Genomic DNA, 25,679 nt, shown 5'->3' with positions numbered 1-25,679 from the left:
CCATTAGCGACTGTAAATTATTTTTCAACTTTTATGCATGGAAGAGAAAATTTAGCAGCTGCCTGTTTCGATTTTCAATTTTAGTTTTTTCTTAAATGAGAGAGGTGTTCGTGATGAAAAATAAACAAATTTGCATTTATATACATCGTGTTCATTCGTTTTATGGCTGCTTTTTAATGTACCATTTCGCATTTAGCGGCAGTTTGGAATTACGCCTCACTCGATGCAAATACCCGTCGCCGGCGCCGCCATATTGTTTAATTAATGCGGTTTATGGCCGGCCGTCTTTGCAATTTAGCACGGTGGCCAGTTTGAATGAAATCTGAGCGCGTTTAATTAGAGAAACTCAATCCAGCGGGTGAATTTTCGCAGAATCGAATTTTGCAGGCGAAACGTGAGCGTTTTTTGTAGACGCAGAGGGGACTTTGCGAGTTGTCATCACATTTCTACGTTGTTAAAGCGGTATAGCGTTTCCTATAAGGTTTCAATTTATGGCCGGCTAGACACTGCGGCTGTGGTCCATCACCTTTCGGCGGCTGCCCGCCTCACCTCTAGGGCACTGCGGGTCGCCATAAAAATCAGCGCCACACGCATATTAGGTAGCGATCAAATACGCTTTCCTCGCGAATTCAAGCGCGAGGTCTGTGTGTGTGTGTTTATTTATAAAAGTCTATCGAAAATTGAGCGATCACGGCAGCGAGCGGAGGAAATTCCTGGCAAAAAAGGCCGGGCCGCGAAATTATTTACGACGCGACAAAAAATTCAATTCGCCGGTTATAATGTAACTTGTCTCTGAATTTGTTGGCCATTGCACATAACACAGCGTACACATAAAATAATAAAATATGATCATTCCTTTGTATAAGCCGATCTATAAATTTTATTTACTCTCGCCGGGCCGAGTGTGTGTGTGTGTATTATTATTTTATATAGGTACATGCATATACACCTGTGAAGTGAGTGCTGTGTGGATTAAGGCTCGAGATGAAGCCGCCGCCGCGGCGAAAAACAACTCGCTGCTCTCATCACCAAATAAAATATTCCGCGCCGTATCTCCTACGCGGGCGAGGGATACGTATAAAAATGTTAGCACCTCATCGCCGCACGTATGAAAATGGCTCCATTTGAATGCAGTAAAATTTTTTATTTAAACAACAAGAAATAGATGAATAAAATTTTAGGCGTTGTCCTTGTTGCTGCGAGACGCATTTATCCGCCGCCGCCGCGGCAATTTGCTTTTTATATATTTGGATGTGTCGTCCGTCTTACGTGACTTTACGTGTGAAGTGGCTGGAGAAGGAAATGATAAAGAAAGAGCTGGTGGGCATGGGCACTGCCAGGGTCCTACTCTCGGAATTATCGACGAAATAACACTCGTGTTTGCCTGTTTTGACAAGCCGATAGTTTGTTTCAAATTACGTAAAAGATTTCGCAACATTTATATTTTTCGATTTTTTTGTGATTTAAAAATTCTAAATTATTCTGTGTAAGACAGTTTTAGTATCCTGTTTTACACCAGAAAAATAATCGTATCGGAAGTATATTTTGGGGTGAGATATTTTACGATTGAGAATTAAATTTATATTTCAGTTAAAATTATAAAAATAAAAAAGGAATACTTTTTAACCACAGCTAAGGCATAAATTTTTTATGTGTAACGCTTTATTCAAAGAACTTCTCTAACCTCCTTGCCTTAACTGAATTTAGGCATTCACAACATTCCCATTTAAAGAGCGCGCCATTCTTCGCTCATTTCCTAATGAGTTCTCCGCCAAATTCCATCTGGCATGTGAAAGGCTGGAGGAACAATAAAATCCCATAAAGTCGCGTCTGCTCGCCGAGAACGACCGGGGCACGCACGTACATAAAAAAGCGGTGGAAAATGCTCTTCTAATGCTAATGGAGTTGCGCTAAGGCCCGACGAGATGACCGGCGCTGGTCTGGTCGTGACCCTATGGCATGGCGGACGCGCAGTTGATTCGGCTGGCATTCTTCGCTTCCGACAAGTGCAGAGAGCCGCAGCCAGCCGCCTCCGCGCTCGCTCGCTGCCCATCAACAATGTCGTCCGTCATAAAAAAGGTAGCACGGCCCGCTGCCAGCCGAGAAGTGCTGAAAGTTATTCGAATCAGGAATGCCGGCGAAAAACAGGCATCAGGCGTCCCCCCTTTTGTTTTTAACTGGAAATTCAAGCGCTTTTTCTGCCACTGTCGCCGCTCGCTGGCCGCAGGTGAAAATTTAATTAAAAAATTATCACCGCGAGCAGCTTTTTATGTTCCAGTAGGGGCCAAAGTTCGCAGCGTGATCGATTGAGTCATTAAGACAGGACGGATATTTTGCACGTAAAATCTCGCATGGACGAACTAATCTGCGTTTCTTTGTGCACATTTAATTCTATGTTATCAACGATTTGATAGTGCTCTACAGTAAAAAATTGCATTTCAATTCTATATATTTCATGGTGTTGTAAATTAACCTTTAGATTGGTGGGTTGGGATATAAAATATGAATAGCGTGGCTTTTTTTACAAATTTTTGGTGTGCAATCCATTTGAAAAGAACCCAAAATTAACGATGGCAGAATGGATTTAGATTCAACTCGATTATTGGCTGTTTGTGGACCATGACATACCCAAAAATTGTATCACCAGCAATCGACCCCAACAATAAAGTTGACGGTTTTGGTCTTTTCTTCTCACTTTAAATATAATTAAAATATGGAGCTTTAAAAAATGAAAGCTTAGAAACCTAATTACAATTTAAGTAATTTTAGCGACGTAATAAATAAATAACTGATTAAATCCCCCAAAAGAAAGTGGAGCTCATCACAGGCAAGAAGTTTGCTTTTGTAGACGTTGATAACGCAGATCCTGTGACAAACGGCCCAGGCCTAAGATTTTGCGGACAAATCCTGTGCGTGGTGCGCCAGATAACCCTCTCGTCAAATCGATTATTTGCACAAGTGCGTTCTCCGATCGACACACGGCGTGTTGGGATCAACGCCCTGGGTACATCTTTCTTTCTTTTCCTCTTGAAAGAAAGAGAGAGGGCAAGGGCAGTGCTGGATAAAGAATCGACACCACTCCCGTAACTGACCCTTCTGCGCCGAGAAACCTTTTGGTGCCGCGTGCCATAATTCATTTTTCGCCGGCTCGCTTAATGTGGTGGTTGATCATTTTTCTTCGTCCGCCATTAAGTGCATTCTTAACTGTAAAAATAGGCCCATTTTGCAAACAATCGCAATCGATTTTTCACCATTCGCACTCTGCCCACGCTTGTCAAAATCATATTTTGCAAATTGCCAGCGTGGTATCTTTGATAGATGGTGTGGAAAGCGCTGCGAGGATGATAATTAATTGCTCTCCGATATGCAACGAGTGAAAATAACTGCGAGTCAGTATAAACAACAAAACAATTTCAGCTGTTTTGATCGGATGATTTATTTCAATTGCTTCTTCGGATAGAAAGTAATTTTCGAAAACTGAAACGCCGCCTTCTCACACCACTCACGCTAGGCACTCGCGTCTCGAGAGCGAGATTTATTTGTGCGTCGCAAACAATGCCGCGGTACGCACGCTGAATTTGATACCTGTGCGAATGCCCGCGTTGCAGATTTATGTTTGCTTATTGAGAGCGCCAGCATTATTATTATAATACATTTTTTCATTCGGCTATTTGCATTCGCGCATGCAGGAAGCCGCGTGTGTGGTCCAGCGGGCTCAATGTCGCACGGGCAAAAACGGCCACCGGTTTTTCTCGCCGGATTGGGGAGCAAAACGCTGGGATCGTCATCAGTATTAATCATTATCTCATTTGGATCGTATGGCATCGAGCATAGGCAGTCTCGGCGGTGACTAGACAGAAAGCGTGATAAATGAAGGAAAAATGACAACCTTCGTCGCCGCCATTAACCAAATTACACAATTTACCAGCGAGAAAAGGCACAAAATCATTTTCCAGCAGCAGCCGAAACCACTTTTCTCACCGCCGGGTTTATTGACTTTGGGAAAACGCGTGTAACTGCGGCCCGACGCGATGATAAGCATAACACTGGCAGACGCGCACGAATTCAAATGCTAAAAAGTTTTGCTCGTTTTGTTTCAGGTGTCAGCGACTGATCCAGACTGCGGCGTCAACGCCATGGTCAACTACACCATGGGCGAGGGCACTAGCAAGATGAGGGACTTTGTCGTCAAGTCCACAACCGGAGAGGTCTGCATCGCCATGCCCCTGGACTTTGAGACCAGGAGTGTCTATGAGTTTCCCGTCATCGCCACCGACAGAGGTAAGTTTTCTCTTTTCATTTAAACGACCATCGCAATTATTAAATTTAATGCTTTATCGAATATAAGTTTTAATATCTCTCTTATTGATAGGGCAGAATACATTAGTTATTCGAATTAATTAATGGGGTTCACACCCCATAATATTCTATCATAATAAATATTGTTTTAAACAAATTTAAGATGCTGGGGATACGTTGTCAACTTATATTAATCAATAAATTATTTTACTTATTATCTATGATAAAACACAAAACAAAATAAAAAATATATATTTAATTGCAATTTTAGTAGTGAGGAAATAAAAAATAGGTTAATATGAATATTCAATGAATTATAATAAATTATGACCATTAAAAATTTAATGCATTCTTTTATTTGATTATAAATTTGTATTAACTATTGCTTTATTGTCAGTGCGTAAAACTACACCATAATCGTTAAATATTTTATATTCACTACTCATTTTATGTGGTATACCAATATGAGAAATATGTTTCTCACAGAAATGATCGCAGAATTTTTCTGGTTTTCTGGTTCTAAGCGTAATAATTGTTTATTCACACAAATCAAATAATGGTATCCGTTCTAAGCGTAATAATTGTTTATTCACACAAATCAAATAATGGTATCCGTACTGATCAATGAATTACAATGGAAAAATATTTGTATGCATTTCGTATCATACGACTCCAGGAAAGGATCTACACCAATTATAGATTAAGTGGAGTAAATGCTCTCCCATTGAAATTTGAATTCCGAACTTGATTTATTCATTTCCAATGAATTCCAGCAACGAGAGTGCGCCGATAAGCATCAGATTCTCGAGAATTGATTTCGCGGTGGATAAGAACAATATGCCGCGCGTTGCATTCACTCTCACAATTGGGCTGCATTAATGCGCTCATTATTCCCGATGCACTATTAATTATACCACCTGTCTCGCGAGCCAATGAAAACCGATTTCTCCAATTAGATAATTTACGACAAATTGTCGTGCCGCGTGCATAGATTATACCCGGTTAAAAAATCATTTGGTGCTCGTTATTTCGCGAAAAATGTCGAGAGATAGAGAGACTGAGCTGGGTGTATGGGCCGCAATATATAGCTTGGGCTGATGCTCCGGTCGCGATGGCTGCTCATTAAGGGGACTTTTCCATCAATTACCGCTGTGCTGAGAGCCAGAATCACCGCGACCGGCCGGTCCTTTCGTGGACGACATGTTGTCGGAGAGAGAAGAAATCTCGCGAGATAAAACACAACATTATTCATCCATTTACACGCGGTGATGTCTTTATTTTTATCATCACGCCGCGCAGCTTTCGGAGCAACTTTAAAAGTTACTCTCTTGTATTTTTAATATGCCAACTAACTTCACACCATCCGGAGAGGTGTTATTTGTCTTGGGACTTTTATAATTTTAATGGCGGCAATCTCAGCCAGGTTGGGAACCAACCCTTTCGCCTTTGAAAGCGACCGCCGCGCGACATTTTGACATATTGTTTGCGCTCACCGCGTTTATAACCCTTTGGCGCCTGCTACAATTGACATATAAATCATGCGTGCGGGATCGGCCCCTCCGCATTTCCTAAGAATTTCGACCGCTTCTTCTGATGCCCCTAATGATGGAATTCAAGATAGATTAGAGAGCTTCTCGTTGGAGATTTATGGGAACAGAGTAATGACACCTGCTCGCCTGATGCAATTCAAATTTGTCCTTTCACAATCGGAACCATTAGTAATTTTTATCCTATACAAATGTTTCCACGAAATCGTGTTTTCGGAACCAAATCCATTTCTCGCTGCTCACATTAATTGCGCCTGTCAAGCAGTGTCACCTTGAATATTTACGATAGCTGTCGATAATTTAGAATATCGTCTTTTCCCTTAATCCTTGAAATGTTTTGTGGAAATACTACAAAAGGCATTGAACCCGAAATTAAACTCTTGCCTGACATCAATTCTGTTAAAAAAATATTCAAAACTATTTATTTATTCTCCATTACAATATTATTAACAAAAAACACGAATCGCACAAATTCTGTTTATATATTCCTAGTAAGAAAATATTAAATACAAAAGGTCAGATCTTTAAATTAAAAAAGGAAGCAAAAACACATTTTAAATAGTGTAACGAATAGACAATTAACGAGAGCCCTTGTGTTTTAGGCGGTCTGAGCACGACAGCCGTTGTGAAGATCCAACTGACCGACGTGAATGACAACCGACCCACCTTCTACCCCCGCGAGTACAACGTGAGTTTGCGCGAGGACCGCGGCACCAGCAACGCGCCGGTCGTCGTGGTTGCCGCCACCGATCCGGACTCTGGCCACTACGGCACTGTCCATTACGATTTGGTGGCCGCCGAGCCGGACAACGACGGCCTCTTCAGGGTGGACCGCAAATCTGGCGCCATCTTCGTCACCCGGCCCCTGAGCCGCGCCGCGCCCAGGCACCATCTGAACGTGTCGGCGAGCGATGGTGCCGGACTGAGGGCCGCCGTTGACGCCGAGGTCTTTCTCAGCGTGGTTGCTTCTGGACAACAGCCGCCGGTGTTCGAAAAGCCCAGGTACAGCCTGAACATCCGCGAGGACGCCAGCAGAAGCACGGTCGTTGGAACCGTCAGGGCAACTAGCAGTGACCCTGGTAAGTGAAGTTTAATTTATTTTCTTTTGAAATTCTCTTGAATGACGTTCTTTGCATTTAGAAAAAATATTTAAACATTTTTAAATAAATTATTCGAAATTTTAAGGATTTTTATCAAATCAAGGTACATTAAAACAAGAGAGAACCAGAAAAAGGAATTTGTCACAAGGGTGATTTTTTGCTCACGAAGTGCAAAATTATTTGAGTTTGATTGAAATAGTAGTTGATTGGGATGTCAAGCAAATTTGGAAAATTGTAGGAAATTCTTGCGAATCGTCAACTCAAATCACCTCCTGTTTTACAAATTTGAATATTTCCGTCTACTTTTCTGTATCTATATCTCGGCCTATTCTGGGCCTCAAAAACAGAACTGTACCTTTTGACCAGTAATGATTACCGGCTCACCGCGGCTGATTTTGAGAACTGATAGGAAGCATGTGACAAATTTTATTTTCCCTTCATCCCTCCCAAATTTTATTTATTATTTTTGGACCATCTTGGATCTTTTTTTGTAAGATTTCCCTATTGAAATATTTGATATTCTCTCGGGGAAGTTTTGAGATCGGTCAGGCAGATGATTTCACGGGAAAATTTATGACTCGGCCAGCTCATTAACTCTCGCGGGCCGGCGGCCGAGACGGAAGGGCCATGGATGTGGCGAAAATTGATTGACTTGATGCAAATTGAATCGGCATCTGCGCAAACGACCCCAAATTCCAATCAGCGGCGAGTGTGTGCGTCCCTCATTATCAGCAGCGGCCATCTCTTTCTCTCCATCTTCTTTCTCCGCCAAGCCGAGCAGCAGTTATTATTTTTAATGACAGAAAATTATTGGTTGGCAGCGCGTTGTTTGGGAGCAGGGAAGCATGCCAAATTAAGCCGCGCGCAACACTAAAAACAATGCTGCTCACCGCGCGGACAAATACTTGTAATTACTCTCGTCGATTGCGATTCCGAGACTGTTCGGTTGCTCGAGGTGGACCGTGGAATTATTTCGTCTGCTCTGCAGCAGAAGCAGCCCGACCCCTGCATGGTCTTTGACTCCCGTGGGAGAGTACTAGCCAGCACACACACGAGCGGTGCTCCTTTGTCCGCTCCTGTTATTAAATTTGGCGCCTAACTAGACCTCAAAGTAGCGTTATGTATAGAAAAGAAAACTGTTCTACCTGCCAGAACAAACACTACCAGCTAAAGCATTAATGATAGTACACAGAAAGCTACATTTTAAGTCACTTAATTTAGCATAATTTGATATAATTTCCAAGTTGTAGCATTTAACTTATCTAAAACATTGCAAATTTATAGGCTCTTTAACTCACGTTAAACGCGTCTGATCAAATCAGAATTGATGCTAGATTGAGTTCACTCGGAAAATCAGACGAATTTTAAGTTTGGATTTTTTTAATAGATTGCAAAACCTTTAGTTTGAGTGCGTCTTATAAAGCGAGTGGGCGCATTGCCGGGCATCTGATTAAACAATAAATCACGCCAGCCTCCCCTATGAAAAGGCGCAGAGGCAAAATCTGCACTTAAGATTCCTCTCAGGTTTCCGTCTAATCGGCCTCGTGATCGGGCACACACAGTCGTAATGAGACAATAATTGATAATAACTCAGCAGCGGGCAGATTATGCAGAAACGCGAATAAACACACAAACAATCAGGGGGAGTGATGAGAAATTGTGCTTAATGCGATAATATTGTGTGTGGCTGCTTTTATCGCGGCTGCGTGAATGCACAAGCGAGCTAAACGGGCGTGATGTATTGTAAAAGAAATGCACTCCTGCAAAAGCAGCACACACACCGCACATACAATGCGACGAGAACGCGCGCGCGTTTTCCTCCTTTATGCTGCAAACACCATCCATATGCATATGCAGTACGACAATCTCACCGGAATCTCTCGCTGCTCGCAGTGTAGGCTCTCTCTCTCTCTCTTTCTTGGTCGCATGCATAATAATAACAAATGCACTCTCCTCTTTATAAATATTTTCAGTCGCCATAAATTATTTCGCGTCTTGCAACACCGGTGAGCGTGTGTGTTTGTGTGTGTCTTGTCCCTTTTATCTCGCGGACTTCTTCTCCCGCTGCTGTTGCTGCTGAATACGGCCACTTTATTTATTTATTTGCATTTTTAACCTTTGCCGCTGAGAACCGCTCGACCTGCTCTTATTTTTAATTTTATTTATTTCACCTTCATGAGAAAACAAGAAGATGCGGTGCTGGCGACACTTTGTTTCTCTGGCGCAGAACGTGTTGCACCGTCTCCTGAATTAACACTTTTGATTTTTAACATTAACCGGCCTTATATGACTTCTGGATTACAAAGCACGAGAAGTAAGATGTTAAAAATTAATAAATCTTTTACTCCCTTTCGTATTTTCAACTCCGTGATTCAGGATGATCTATTTGATCAGTGTGATGAAATTTCTCCACCGCCAATCGAAGCGTTTTCTGCATTTCTTGTTCAAAGCCGATAGTCCTGTAGTTCGGAAATTCCTTTAGCAGCTCTTCAGCCTATGCTGTCCAGGATTCTCGCATTCTCGGGTCAACGCAGGCGACGGTCGGACCAGAATTCGCAATCCTAACGATTTCGGAAGATGAATTATTATTAACGTTAATGCTGAACGGCCGGCATAAATTCTGCGCAATTAGCATTCAGGCGAAGTCGTTAAATTTAAATGGCGCCGCTGATTTATCCATCGTCGGTTATTTGTAATTAAATATACATGTACATATGTCCGAAGAGGACGCAGGGCAAACTGCATCGGTGGCGAAAAGAATGGACTGTGCCCGACCACTGCGATAAATTTCAGGCGTAATTTGAATAAAGAGCAGTCCGGGTAACGGGATACGTCAATTATTTTTTCAGTAATGAGACACAGTAGCGAGCATTATTATCGAATTAAGGAATCATCATATGAATAAATACGCAGCAGCGGGTTTAAATTCGCGTCACTGCTGCGAATAAAGAAGGCTCGGCGAGCAGATATCATCATTCCACCGGCACGCAAAGAAAGAACGAGAGTCCGTCGGGCGGATTTTTGCGAATTTGCACGGCAGCCGGAGAAAGAGAGAGAGAGAGAGAGAGAGAGAGAGAGAGAGAGAGAGAGAGAGAGAGAGAGAGAGAGAGAGAGAGAGAGAGAAATGTAACTCTGCGGCCGGTCCGCTATTTGCGAGAGCAGCGCAATAAATTGCTGTTATGTGGATGTTTGGTTTATTCAAAGGAGATAAAACGAATAAATTCGAGGGGCGGCCAACGCACACCGCCGAACACAATGCCGATTCTTTCTTTTTATTTGTTCGCCTCTCGCGCTGACCCTCTCTCTAGATCGGGCCCGTGCAGTTTTGGGTTTTCGTTTGACCAGCAGACTGTCGTGGAATTTAGCCGAGAACCGCGATGACTCTTCCCTTCGAGCTGCAAACACAGCTCTGGTGCTCGCGAGATCTGTTTTAATTAGCGGTTCATTTGTGTGTGGGGACCGAGTTTTGCTGGGGGAAACGCCCCGTCGGTCCAATCTGACTTGGAGATCGAGCAGATTTTTATTGGACCCTGAATATATATAAGAAGGATTTCTAGCTCTGCTTTAACAGATTTTCCTGTCCCAGTGTTTCGCAGATAAGATAATTATTCTGCTTCAAGTTGACAGCTTTTGTTTTTAATAAGAGGAGTTGACATGGCTGAAATGCCTTATTCCTGTTTCATTCGCCATTGCATTTGTTTTGTTGGATTATATATAGATAAATTTACTGGTTAAAACAATGGAGCACTCAAATGAACAGATGGAAGCGAAATTTTCTTCAATTAGCCTGAATGATCGCAGCACTAATTGTTAATTAAGCATCAGTAGTAGCTACTTTGGTTAGCTCGTGTAATTTACAATGAAACCACTGGCATTATGTAATACACCTGACCACCTACGGCTGCATGGTGCTGCACCAACTGAATGTGCTGTACACTTTCTCTAATTGCAGAGATAGATGCACCGCCACCCGTGAGCGAACCAAGAATGTCCTCTCGTAAAAAAAAACGCAGCAGCGATCGGCCGCCACCGATTCATATCGCCGTCTCTCCGTGAAAAAGTTTATACACATAATTGATCCGAGTGTTTCGCATTCGTCGGGCTGCACGTAATGAGAAAACTGGTTCGGCTCTCCGCTTTAATATTCGCGTTATATTGCAATCGGCAGAGTGCATCTCGCTGCATTTGCGTGTGGATGGATGCTCCGTGAAAAGAGCGCTGAGACACGCTCAATCTTTATCACCATCTTTTATCACTGTCCTGTCGTTTAATAAATTGCCCGCCATCGGACTGCCTCAAACTGAATCGGCTTCGTTCGCCCCGCTTAAACATATCCGCATAATTCGTAATTTATTGCCGTATTATTCAATTTGCGCATTGGAAGCGCTGCCGCAGCGGAGCTCTTTGTTAGAGATGATTTGTGTTGTTTGAGCAATCGGGCGGCTGTGTCTCCTCATTGTGCTCGCATTTATTGATTGCGAAATGCAGAGAACACGAGCACGGTTGAGATTCATTTAACCCATAGATCATCGTTAACGGCTGCATGCATAGAGCGACTTATTCTTTACAAAAGTGGAATTTGTTAGGTTGCGATGCGGTGAATGATTCCAACGACGTCTCTTTGGTTTAGCAACGCGGAGACAAAGATACACATAAAATCAATTCAATTTCATTACACGTTGATGTTGCCAGTGTTAAAATATAAATTGCGTTGCAGCTGCTTTTCGATACTCCATCGTATCTTTAAATTTTATCGATTATTTAATGTTTCTGCTTAAGCTTGACAGTCTTAACTTATGTGATAAAAATCAAGTTTTGAGAAAGCAACTACTGTGTAAGAAGACAAATTCAATTGCTTGCACGTCAGTTGCTTTTCAAAGACACATGCGCACAACTCAAAAAGCTGGTTTTATCATTTTTATTAGATTCAATACCACCGCACATTTCTCGATGAAATCATACACCACACGTCCTTCCAAACCAATCTAAAAGTCGTTTGCGTGCTCAACTCACCGGTTTAACAAACAGTAAATCCTTGAAAGTGCAGGAATTCTTTCATTGATCCGTCAAGTTTCCAATTCACAGAATTCAAATTGCAGCAGCTGTGTGTGTATGTGTGCAATGCCTCTTCGCACATATTCACGTGTGTGAGTGTGCATTAGCCGGTCTGTTATTTATTGCGGAGCACGCCAAGATTTGTGTTCAAAGGATGCGATAGTGCACTGCAGCACCGAGTGGTAATTAAATTTATAATGCACGCCACCTTCCTCCGCTCGGCGGCGCAAAATAGTTCCAGCTAACTAACTTACTAACGAGTTGAAATAAAGCACAGCTCAAAATCCACCGTTCGCTTTGTATCTGCAAACACTTACAATTAAAAAGAGGTAATGGTAATCCTTGGAGCGACTCTGAAATTAATCGAGAGTCGCGCGTAGTGCCATTAATTTCCCACATAGCTGAGAAATGCAGAAATTAATTCCCTTTTATGGCTGCTCCATTGGATGCTGCATGAGAAGGATTTCTCCAATAATTAAAAGGTTGTGCGCTCTCGCTATGATTCGAATGCACAATTACACGCGTTCCTGGAACGCTATATTTGATCAGCGTAAATCAGCATGGAGGATTGTACGACGTATGCACTACAATCATTTTGCTATCATCTCTATATCTGGAGCAGCAATTTACGGCGATTTTACGGCTGGGAAAAGAGAGTCGAGAATGTACTCTGCTTTGATTTATATTTTTGATAATCGTGTGAATAATACTCTCGATAGGTTTATTTTTCTGGTCCATAACACATTTCTGATAAAAGCAATGCTTGAATTTTTGCGAATCGAATGGCTGCGGCAAACAACTCCGCTTATGCGTTGGACGAATATTGTGACCCTTTACCCTACAACACACACACTGACACTGGAGATTCATTCCCCGCGGTGTGCATTCTTGACGGTACTCACGAAGAGCCCTATGAAATTTCAAAACCTCGCGTTTCAATTTGCGCCGAACAGAGACAAACGTACACATTCTCACACACAATGGACGGCTGCTGGAGCGGACGTCACGGCGCAGTATTTCACGGGATGATAACTTTATGTCTCGCGCCGGCACACAATGTCCGCACCGTGCGCGTTTAAATAAATTAAACAGCCTGCGCAAACGGCTCAATATTTATACGCGGATTTCCTCTGCTCGGCAAAAGAAAAAACGAATAAACGACAAGAGAAATATCATCAATGTTTTGAGCGTGTACTTCTTTGTGCTACAACACGCCAGCATTGTTATTGTTGCGCCTAACAATACGAGGCGCAACAATCAAACAGCCGGCGAAAAAAGAGAGCATGATCTCGGTGGACGTTAACACGACGAGAAAACCAAGAATTTCCACGTGTTAAGCGTATGTATACACGCGCATCATGCATTGGCTGGCTGCATTGTGTGTGCTGGGGGAAAATTAAAAGCGGGCATGATGTTATATTGCAGGTTAAAGTACACTCGCGATGGTAATTAATAACGAGAAGGAGACGTTAGTGCGGCCAATCGCTTCACAGATCAGCCAGCCTCGCTTCCACAGCCCGGCCAAGAGTCGAGCCGAGCCGGCCGGCTTTTGCTTGCAGCAGCCGGAATTTTATTAAGATGGCTGATTTTGCTGCCAAATGCCAGCGAGTAACGAAACAATCGCAGCTAATTACCCTTCGGCGTGCAATTTTTTACGCTCGAGGTCAGCACTGATGGAGAGCCGACACCAAACACAGTCTTGGTGCCTGTCTCAAATTACAATTTGCAAAAGTGAGCTCGTGCAAATTTTAAAGGAAATAATATTCAATTACCAAACATGGGCAAATCGTTCCATGGGAACTACTTGCTCATTTTCTCCAACAAAATTCGCTAATTTATTCAATCTGTTTTAGAGATCATTCAAAAAAGTTAATCGCGCTGTAATAAAAATAAAATTTACCACTCTATGCGCATTCCATCTTTAACTTGCTCGCCAATAGTTAACGATTTCCGCTGCCAAGCGAGTTTGACTGTAAAAGCGGACCAATTTCTGATCACTTTGGCCGATAGGGGCCGATTCATTTGCAAAATGAGACGCGCCGCCGCCTCGGCTTTCTTTCGCCACGATCGCGCGGTCGACGTCCTCTGTGTGTCTATTAATTAACTGCTTCTCATAACAAGAGGAATTGTTGTGGCCAACTTGGTGCTCTGTATGGTGCCAACATGGCGGCGCACAGCCAGCCGCTTTTCGAATCTCTATCACCGTTTCTAATTACCTGTTGCAGGTTCGGGCGTTGTGCGCTACTCCATCTACTCGGGCGACCCCAACGGGTACTTCAACATCGACCCCTTGTCCGGCACCATCCGCACGTCGTCCTCCCTCGACCACGAGACGCACTCCTCGGTGCTGCTCAACGTGCAGGCGATGAGCGGCGACCCGCCGACCTATGGACACAGCCAGGTTGGAAAAATTTAAAATAATAGCCCTACAAATTATGTCCTAAACATGGCAAAATTTGCTTTTTTTAGGAGTTCAATTGTTCACGTGTTTGTATAACTCAATTAACGTGTCATATTATGTATATCACACATATGAATCACATTTTTACTATTTTATTTAAGGGGGGTGCTATTTGCCAAATGCAGCTTCACCACTTTGTTTTTGTGTCCTTTTTAATCGGCAATAAACGCTTTCTTCCCATTAGAAAACTTATTTTGGAGATTTTCCGTCACAAGCAACGCGTTGTTGATTAAATTACGGCAAGAGAAGTGATTTTCAAACATTGTAATTTGCACAGATGAAGTTTTAGTTTATAGTTTTCGTAGTTTTCAAGTGGCGAGTTCTGTTTCCTAACTGAATATCGTAATTTTCATCGATGGCAAGATTTTTTTTAGAAATTTGGTAACACCTTTATTCTTATTGTTACTTGGACCTATTTCAATCATGGCACCATCAATGGATAACTATCGTAAACAATTTATTCAACTGACCAATTGTCAACAGTATAACTATAGTTCTTAAATTTTTTCTTTAAAAACATCCCTAATTTAAAATTATCAAATTTTATGTTTTTCGGTATTCTGAATATGAAAATAGTATTTTCTGGTGCGTTAAAGCATGATTTTCTTCCCACTTGCACAGGTTTACATCACCGTCCAGGATGTGAATGACAACGCTCCCGAATTCGACTCTCCGTCGGTTCGGATTTCAGTGCCGGAAAACGTGGACCTGGGCACCGCCATTTACGCAGCGCACGCCCGCGACCCTGACTCGGGCGAGAACGGCGATGTGCGCTACTCCCTACCGATCAACCCTGGTGGTGTATTCAGGGTGGACGCAAAGGGTGGGCAGCTGACCCTGGCTAAGGCGCTGGACTTTGAGGTGTCCCAACGTTTCAACCTGGTGGTGCAGGCGTCAGACCGGGGCGCCGAGCGGCAGATGAGCGCCAATCTGAGCGTGCTGGTTGAGGTGCAGGACGCCAACGACAACCCTCCCACCTTTGAGAGGCTCGAGTACACGGTGCATGTCCCCGAGTCCTTGCCGGCAAACTCGCAGGTCGTGCAGGTCGCGGCCAGCGATAAGGACACGGGCAACAATGCGAGGCTCACCTACCGCCTGCTGGGCGGTGCCGATGCGCATTTTGGCATCTTCCCCAACAGCGGAGCCGTCTACCTGAGGTGCGTTTCTCGGAAGCCAATCTTTTTGCGCTGATGCAACCGGCAGTCGACTGCTGCTTCTTTTGTGACGGCCACAACAGCCGTCGCCGCCGGGTGGGAAAATCGGCGCTAATTTCGGTGCCGACTAGTTTTTTCGAGTGATTTGCTCACACGCAAACGGCTTTAGAGATATTTGCCTTTTCCGCTGAGCCAGTGACTTAAAAAATATTTAATGGGATTTTCCCCACTCCGCGTGCGGCTATTGTAACTTAATTAAGATGAAGCAAGCATTTCTAAAAAATAAATTGATTTAAAATATTGTACATTTTCAATGGAATAATGCTGGAAATTCTGATTATATCAGGGAGCCGTTGGACCGCGAAACGCAGGACAGATACACCCTCAAGGTGCTGGCCAAAGACAACGGCTCTCCAGCTGGAACAGCCACCGCCAGTATTGTGGTGGTTGTCTTGGACTCAAACGATAACGCACCCGAATTTGGAAGCGAAGCCTACCACTTCATCGTCAGAGAAAATCTAGAGGCAGGTACCTCGGTAGGCACAATTTCAGCCATTGATAAGGACCTAGAGAACAACGCTGCCCTTCGCTACAGCCTCATTCCGGCCAACAACAGTTTCCAGATCAACCCCGTCACCGGTAAGTGTCATTTTCTTATTTATACTCGCTCCAATTTGATCGATACCAAAAGTGACTGAGACTGCGGCTCTCGATTAATGAGACGGCATTTTAATGTTTGGCGTGGAAAAATGTCTTGATTTATTTCCGATGACATACGTCGTTAGCAAAAATTAACATAGATGAAACAATTGTTTCGCGTTAATCTCTTTTTGCATTTCCGTTCCCTATGACACTTTTTGTTGTTTGCACTTCAATTAAGAGCCGTCTCTGCCTTAATCAGCATCGTTCTCAAGGCAATGATGAACGCATTACTCGTCGCCTTCAACCTCACCACCGTCAACGAGCCTGTTACTAATGTCTATGTCATTACTAACCTCGTCAGATTAAACTCTGAGAAGCCGATATGCAAATCCTGGGCGTGCGTTATTTGTTTCCTCGCAGCACGGCTCATCAATTACAGCAGAGGGATAATGGTTTCATTACGCGCTGTCCGGTCACAAGTATCATTCATTAGGCTCCTTGACATTTTCTGTCAAATATTTTGGCTGCTGCCAGTGCCGCTTTTGAATAATCGTCTCGTCACACGTCCGTTGTCGGTTGCGCAACCGCTCATCTCGCTGATTAAAATCGGTCAAAAAAGAGAATTATTATACGTATCGAAGAGGACGATGGCAGCGGCGTAGAATCGTTAAATTTTACGACCCCCGCTTCAAGCCTATAATCTGAAGAAGCTCAAATTAATTCGCACTCATTTGCTGCTCGCGCCACCCGAAAAATCAATCCAGTCGACGCCGTCTAATTGCTGCTGAAAAAAGCTCTTTTCTAGCACGCAAGCCTTTCCATAATTCACCAGCTGCGCAGCCTTCGGGGCTAAGGAGGATGCATCTGGGACCGGCGGCAGACTGACCCAGCGCACGTTTGAAAATTAGATTGCATGTCGAAAATCACAATTTAAATATTCATGAGACGCATACATAGATGGACGGATGGATGGGTTGGTCTGCTCTAGCGAGAGAACACGTGGGGCTCTGGGAAATCTCCGACCAGGTCCAATATTTATCGAGGATAAATACGCGCCGCCGCCGTGTTTGCTTAATTTACCGTCCATTAAGTCTGCGCGCTTGTTGACTCAAATTTCCAAAGCCGCGAGGATGTTTTTCTTAGGTCGGTCTGTCAATAGCACAGCCGTGTTGCCCTTGCCTGTCTTTTGTGCTCGCCGACTGTTTTCACGAATCCTTCAGATTCCGAGACACACCAGTTTTGGAATTTATCGTGTGCTCGAAAAACGCCTAAAACAGTGAGAAAAATTGACCCGTCGGGTAGAAACGAGCGTGGTGCTGTCAGATTGTTTATTTCGAAATCACAGAGATCTCGACGCAGACACCTATTTATTCATTTTATGTGTCCACACAATAGGTCTTAATATAGAGACTAGCAAAATCCAAATTAAGACATATGCCAGCCTAAGGCATTCTCAGGATTGTCAAAGCAATGGGAGATTTTTAAGTATTTCGGAGATCTAATATTGGATACTCAATGTCAGAGATGGCAAAAGGTGGTTAATTTAATGACTCGAAATGCTAAAACAGCTCAACGGGCTGGAAAGCGCACCGGCGCCGTCTCGCCACTTGCTGGTCTTCGCACCTTTCCAGCGGCTTTATGGACAAATGTCTGGCATTTCAATAAAAGACCTCGATGCCGGGAGGCGAAAAGAAGGCCACATTGGGCCAAAGCTCCTCTGCGGCCACTTATTGGGACCCGTTGAGCTCATGGATGTGCTGAGTAGGGGTTCTTAAAAAAATATATCCTTTGGGTTTTTTGTAAAAGGAATTTGAAAACAAAGGCTAACCCTGATTGCCGTATTGAAGCCAAACTTTAGTTCCACTTAAGCGATCCATATATATGAGTGAATAATTACACGCGACTTTCGGGTGTGTGTTCTTGAATTCTTGGACATTGGCTGCGGTAGAATCCAAAGAACATTATTTAAGCCAGTCGATCGTTTGGCAAACCACTCGTGTGTCTGGTCGCTGCAGCTGCAGATCGAGTTCGTGTTTAGTGTGTATAGGCAACAAGCAGGACAAAGGGGACGGCCGATTTGCCTATTAAGGAGGCGCTCGTGCTTAATTAAAGCGTGCTGCTGCTTTCAATTATACACAATGCGCTATTAAGGCAGTGGATTTTTAATAAAACCGCCGACCGGCCGTCCAGTCGGATCGACTGCCTGGCTGGCGGGTCAAGGTTTAGCGACGACCTAAACGACGAGCGTGTTCGCTGCGACTGTAATCACGAGATTATTTAATGTAGCATTGTTCCCAGCGCTGGAATAATAATGTTGCGCGGGGTGTTTGCGAAAAAAGGACGAGCAAGTATGTCCGTCCGTCCGTTCGCCGTGTGCTGTGCGCTTGTTATAACAAAAACGCCGCGCGCTGATCTAGTGAGATTTTTCCATTAAAAATGCCGTTCAGCGAAACAAGCCACTAAATTAATGAGACTCGAAGCCGACTCTGGAATCCGACATCCGCGTGCACAATTACGCGATAAAATTCGCTCGAAAAATTAATATGCTCGCGGCCGTATACCGAAATCAACGCGGCAACGTGTATTTAAAATTAAGTGTACTCAGTCAGAGAGAAGTACATCCAAAAGAGGCTATTTCGATATCAGACGAGTATCGGCAAGAATCGGACGGATTATGTTTGGACAATTTAGTGCGAAAATTACGCAATTTCTGCGTCGGCTTAATTATTTCTGGCGGGCCGATGATTGCTGCAGAAATAATTAGGCGTCATTAAAAACGCTGGGCACAAATGAAATTACATGGAAAAGGCATCAATATCGTTATTAAGAGCTAATTTCTGCCGTGCCATGTGCTCCGTGGGCATCGAGAAGAACTGTACACACGGCGACGAAAAGCGGCAACCAACTCGGCCGGCGGTTATTAGTGTCCGGCCAGGAGTGGCCGCTGATTATAGAGGCAAAAACCATTGAGCGAAATCATGAGTGTGCGGAGGAATGCGGCCCGAGAAACACCAGCAGTAACCAATAATGGAGCAAAAAACAGATTCGCCTGAACTAATTGCTCCGGGTGCTAAATGAATTTGTTTGCATTTGGCATAATTAGACGTGTCTTTTAAAACGATTAATTTACACACAAGATTTACTTTATATATCGTCTAGGTCCAAAAAATAAAATAAATCGTGCTTTGAGTAATTAAACTTGTTAAAATACATTTTTTTCAGATTTAAGATTTTGTCGTGACAATTCGTTTGTTCTTTTCTGGGCATCACGTGCTTTATAGTAAACTGTGACTTGGCGTGCACAGTTCAATAATATTCAATTATGCAATGGTGGGCGCGCGTCGGATTCGCGTCGACGACACGCAGCCAGCCGTCGGGTTGATTAAAACGGACGCGACTTGGCAGATGATTGGTGAAGGCAAGTGTTAGGGGGCCGAACCCAGGCGCAGCCACTGCCGGTGCCGCCACCAGACCAGAACAGACACCGCAATGGAGACTCGTCTGCGTCGTCATCGTTGGCTCGGCTGCTAAAAGCCGCCGCTGCTCTGCATACCCACGATGCTCTCTGCTGGGAAAATGACGACAGGAAGGCTGCGTCAGTGCGCTCTGCATTCAAATGGCTTTGTCCTCCACTCTCGGACTGCTCTGCGATGGGAAATAATAACAGCCGTGCTGACATGAACACGCTTTTTCACTAAAAATGGCCCAACGCGTGGTGCGAACTGGCGCGATTCGCGCAATTCCAAGCTGCTGCTTTTGTCCGGGACACGCGAAACATGATAGTAGTTTTGGCGTTGGCTCCTGTAAGTGCAGAGCTTAAAATATGGAATATTCTCGGTTGTAATGGAGCACTAAGCTATATATATGTTCCTTCGGTCAGCAGTGACAGATGTTACTTTCGCAACATCGTGAATTAAGACACTCATTGGCTTAAATTCTTTAATTGCTGCGAATGAGAAAATAAATTTTCTGAATTTTAAATTTCGATTCCCCTTCATTACTAACATTCTTGACATTAATTTAAAAAGTAGCAATATTTATTTCTTTATATCTAAAATTTGGCGAAAACAACCTCTGTAGACATCACTCCAAGACATGTATACCTGTCCGTCCTATGGAGTGATGTCACCAAGAGACCATTATTAATCGTGCTATGGCATATTTTTTCCCATTCGTATACACCTGAAGGTGCAAATCATGCAATTAAAATCGAGACATCCGAAAGACAAACATGGGGAGAAAAACAGAGTAATCAATTAGCGCGAGGTAGCGCGCGTGCTAAAGCAATTCGTCTCGACTTGGTGCGGAGAGCCGGTGCACGCGTAATATCTGTCGCTCTGTGCACCGACACAAATTATTCCGCGAGGCATGATCCGCGTATACACAGCAGTCAAATTGAACGAATTTGAATACAATGTTGCTCGTCAGCGGATCGATTTGCAAACAATAAATCCATCCGCGAGGGCATCCCGCGGTCGTCAAAAACCGCGCTTAAGAGGATGCACGCAAAAAGGTGTACACGCGGCGTTTTTGCCCTGCTTGGCGCAACGAGCTCGACTTATTACACGGCCCCTGGTAGGAAACCGTGGTAGTTTGATGTCTTGGTTAAATAACACAAAATAAATTATCCGGCTCACGTGTAATGACACTCGCGCTAATGTCTTCTGCCTGGGCATTAAAAACAATAGAGAAGTGACTTGCACCCTCTTCCTAACTCGATTTTCCCGGAGATTTATTGTACGGTAATGCCGCCAGTCACGCCTATTACCGCCGTAATCTATGAGAACCCCGGCCTAGAGTATACTTATTGTGTGTACGTGTAAGCAGAGTACCATTATTATTATTATTGTTGCTCTTTTTGTGTCTGTGCGGCTGCTGGCCGTCTCGAGAGAACGAACCAGACTCGACTGCCACACCAAAATTAATGCGGCGCTGATTGAGCGAGAGGCCTCGACAGGGATCATCCGCTCCATCTTCTTCTGTCTCTCTTTCTTCATCAGCCATCATTGTGTTCGGCACGACTGCTTTAAGAGTGAGAGAGCCACTCGTCCCGATAATTATTCCGGTAGCATTTCGCGCGCGTTTCAGCTCTAGGCGCAATTGTTTGTCTCGACCGGGCGCATTTTTGCAAACTGATGTCACTGTACTTCGCGGATGTGCCATTCTCTCCAGATTTTATGCATACAAGATTTTCGTTTCCAATGAACTAATTTCAAGTTAAAATTTTAAAGCCTGTTTGTCAGATAGCCGTTCCTATCAGGGTTGGAGCTGAGTTTTACAAAATTTGGTGTCCAGGATAAAAGAGAAAAAATATTTGACAGAATGTCGACACTTCCACTGATATAGAGAATAATTGCGGAGCCACGGCAAAACTTTTTTCTCGTCAAATTATAGCAAGCTATCTTCAAACTGTCTGTCTGCGAAAAATAAAAGTGAATGAAGTCTGAACAATGTGACTGAGCAATCCTCAAATTAGCTGCCACTTTGTCAAATTGCTGTATTAATCATCCAGCTGAGAGAAAATTCACATTAGTAAAATGACTGGATGCGAATCTCTTTCGTAGACTGATGAATTTCGCAACGTCTTCTTCGCCGGGGTTAATAGGCTTTTGCACAGAACACATGCAGCTAGAAACCGGCAATTAAAGTGAGATTTATCAAAGCGTGAATGAGGGGGCCTCTGTGTCATGCGGTGGCTGCTTGAGAAAACAGACGGAACGATGCCAAAACGGCGGCGGCGGCAGCAGATTTTATGATAGCAGAAAGCGATTAAAAGTAGCTTAAGACACAAAAAATCATTAGAAATTGTGTTGTAAAGTGGTTTCTGTTTTTCAAGGATGATATTTTTTCGAAAATTGCCTCGCTTGCTCGCCTGCTCGCCAGCTTTTTCATTTGTACAATAAACAGGCTTGCGTGTAGTTAAGTATTTTATGGCTCGTCCATTTTTAAGGGAGACATTGCCTATATATGTACACAAACAGCAGCGCGCGGGTATAATGGGGACCCAAATCGCTCGTTGATATTCCCAGATTACCTTGAGGCTGCTTCTGGTCACACCCAAGTTCACCAAAATGCAAGCATGCAACGCAGACAAAAACACTGCAAAACCAACCAACGCAGAGTTCTCCGAATTCCGTGTTTTTAGGAGCAAAAATCCTCCACCAATTAGTTTCATTAAGTTCGATTCGATTCTGGAAGAGCAGTTAGGTGCGAGAAGATTAAATTATTTCGCTCTTGGCGCTTGAAGACTATTCCTTCGCGGATATAAAAAGTGCCGAACATTCCTTTCGAAAGGGTTTTCATGTTGATGCAATAAAACCCCGCGCGTACACATAATTACAAGGGAAATTTTGCTGCAGAAAAAGAGAGAAAATAAGAAGAAGCAGCAGCAGCGACGGTGTGATAAATTACATCTCAATTTTTCGGCGCTCATTTAAAATTCAAAGTAATAGCGGACGAATTGTTTTACAACGCCACGATGGGACCAGATAAATTCTGGGCTCATTGCACTTGTGAAGCCGCCGCCGCCACCGTCCTTCGCCGGCAGTAATTATTTTTCTGAATTTCAGCTCAATCCGCAAAAACGCCGGTTGCTGGCTGGGAACACTGCTTGCTCTCTTGCTCGCGAAGTAAGAGACACGTTTGTAATTTTAATAGCCATAAATCAAGCCGTGTTTAGGTACTCGAAACGCACAATCGAACATGGCACTTTTAGCGGGGGAATTAAGAAAGAGCAGAGACGGACAATGCGCGCCGCTTTTTGTTCTATGAATATTTAACATGTGCAGGCTTATTATTATTTTATTTGAGAGTATAACCCGCAAGCAGAGGCGGTGAATTGGCCGGGCTCAAAGCGATTCCTCTACTCCTTCTTTGCAAACAAACTGATGCTGCGACCGAGCTGGGAAAACATGGAATCAAGAGGATGCACGCGGTCGACAAATATTATCGGAAAATACTTGAAAATACTGGGATTCAAGGAAACCGAAACAAGATAAACGCTTCTCGCGGTCTTAACGAGCTGTGCACTTCTTCGAAAAGAGAATATTGTCACCGCAAAGCAAAGTGGCATTAATGAGGATTAATACTGTGGGAAACTAGCTTATTTCTCTTCAGACAAAGGCAGGACAGCGGCTCTCGAAACTGTGATGCTCTCCGCTATTTGCAAGAGGAATCCTGTCCACCCAAGATTTAAATCCTCCAGATGAGGTCCTCATTTCAATATATTTATGCGCGAACAAAAGTATGTGATCATCCGAGCAGCAGACAGTACCAGAGGGAGTTAGTATTTGAATTAGGTGTCAATGACATGTTGAGGCAGAGGAATCGGCCCGGCAGTTCAACAATCAAGTCCGCGAGTGAGCAAGCCGTGCTGCGAGAGAGCGAGAATGCGCCCGGCCGTAATCTACAAATTACTAAATGGTGTCCGCCGCGTCGTCGAATAAATCAAAGACTTTTGACTGATGCACGCTAAATGATTCAGCATTTAGCCGTTGCTGTTGTTGTGATAGCATCTCAACGAGGAAAAATTAGACCCGTTAACGTTGAGGCAACCCTCGGAGTCAACCGCGCTGACCCGGCTGCTCCATTGTATACAAACACTCGCACTCACACACACACGTTGCAATAAAAATAATATTCGATTGTCATCTCTCTATCGATCAAATTGGAAGCGGCAAATTGCATTTTCGGCGTTTTCAAAGTCAACGCGTAAATTATTCTCCGTTGTGTTCCTTTTTCATTTGCATCTGTTGCTTACACTATTTGCATTTGTTTGTTACAGGCGAAATTTTCACAAGGGAACCGTTGGACCGAGAGGCCAAGGCCCTCTTTGAACTGATCGCAGAGGCCAGGGACTTGGGAAGTCCTCCAAGGAGTTCCCGGGTGCCGGTAAAGGTACAGGTGGCCGACGTCAACGACAACGCGCCGCTCATCGTTGAACCTGAGGAAGACGTAGTCGGCGTCAGGGAGCAGCAGCCAGTGGGAACTGAGGTCGTCAGGGTGCGAGCCATCGACAGGGACGAGGGCGAGAACTCTTCTATTGCCTACTCCATCGTTCAGAGTAAGTTTTATTTTACCATATAGTATTTCAAATTATGATCCAACTGTATTGAGATAAAAGTTTTAGAAGTTCTTTTCCCGAAAATTTAATTTTCCCGGGTGTTTGTTTGTTGCAGGCCCAGAAGCAAGTGACGGCTACGCTGTGTTCACAGTTGACCCCGTCACAGGGGTTGTTCGCACTAAAGCTATTCTGACGCACGAGGAGAAGGGTGCTTACCGTTTGGCAGTGGCCGCCTCAGACCGCGGCCGCCCTGCCAAGCAAAGTCTTCGCCTTCTCAGGGTGGAGGTGCTGGACGTCAATGACTCCAGACCGACTTTTAGCAGCGCCAGTCTCGTCTTCCGGGTAAGTTTTCAAAACGGTTTATTTCATTTAATAGTATCGGTCTTACAAACTCTACTGCTTATACGTGCACAAGCGCTGTTGTAAAATATTAAACAGCAGTTTCAATACGGTCTGAATTTTCGTTATGTTTAATTCAAATATGAGAGCCATAACTGTAGTTTATATTTTCAATCGAAATCATGCACTTTTCATTAATAATGTGACGCTCATGTTTGAATTTTGCATGATCTCTACACTCTCTCGCGAGATTCTCTGTAGCAAAGACAACAGAGAGATCTTATATTTTAGAATTTATTAAAAAGCCAAAATGTTTTGAAACACAAACAAATTTTTGATGTCAAAATTCTTGTGCCGCGTACAGTCTGAAAAAAACAACGCTTAAAATCATTTCCATTTTTTTAAAATCATATTCAGAAACAAAGTGTAAGGAGTTGCTGGTTTAGAAATGCAGGTTACAGACACGCAGGGCATTGGAATATTTGGTATATTACTTATCCCGGTGAATAAGTTCAAACAACCCATTGTTAAATTATGAAGGCAAGCCCAAAGAGCCTCTCCTCGCGGCACATTAATCATCGAGCCAGGCAAATTAGCTATTAGCTAGCCGAACTCGCGCCTGATGGGGGCCGCCGGTTGTTTTGCACGCGCCCGTCCATCTGCCGACTCTCCGTCAGTCAGTCGTTCTGTCTGCGACTTTTCAGCTCCGATAGCTTGTAATCAATTCATTAGCCTTGACAAAATGAAACTCGCATGCATGCATGCTAATTACCGGTGAGAAGCATCCTAGCGTGGTGACATGTTTATTCTTTGGCTACAATGATCGATCGGAGCAATTTGAGCGGCCGCGCGCGTAGCCCGACCAACTTTTCATCGTGTTTTCATTATCACGGCATTATGGTAATTAGCCCTTCATTAACGTGCCAGCTCTCCCGACGCCCTCTGTTCCATTTTTATGTCAACTTTTCACATGACTTGTCATTAATCTTCGAAACCCTTTCCCTATTTTTCTCACGTCAA

At 43.8% G+C, this 25,679-nt stretch overlaps 1 protein-coding gene across 2 annotated transcripts in view; it reads left to right on the top strand.

Annotated features, from left to right (window-relative positions):
• The window catches only part of ds (dachsous cadherin-related 1), a 121,713-nt gene that overhangs the window by 79,595 nt on the left and 16,439 nt on the right, over positions 1-25,679 (top strand). For both annotated transcript variants that reach the window (XM_065486522.1, XM_065486523.1), the window contains 7 exons: positions 4,101-4,281; positions 6,449-6,925; positions 14,227-14,402; positions 15,084-15,619; positions 15,963-16,255; positions 24,042-24,320; positions 24,436-24,662. In XM_065486522.1, the coding sequence (XP_065342594.1) occupies positions 4,101-4,281; positions 6,449-6,925; positions 14,227-14,402; positions 15,084-15,619; positions 15,963-16,255; positions 24,042-24,320; positions 24,436-24,662 (2,169 nt within the window). The remainder of the gene's footprint in view (positions 1-4,100; positions 4,282-6,448; positions 6,926-14,226; positions 14,403-15,083; positions 15,620-15,962; positions 16,256-24,041; positions 24,321-24,435; positions 24,663-25,679) is intronic.

Source organism: Cloeon dipterum, chromosome 3, assembly GCF_949628265.1.
Source record: "Cloeon dipterum chromosome 3, ieCloDipt1.1, whole genome shotgun sequence".
NCBI lineage: Eukaryota > Metazoa > Arthropoda > Insecta > Ephemeroptera > Baetidae > Cloeon > Cloeon dipterum.
This window is presented reverse-complemented; position numbering and strand designations above follow the sequence as displayed.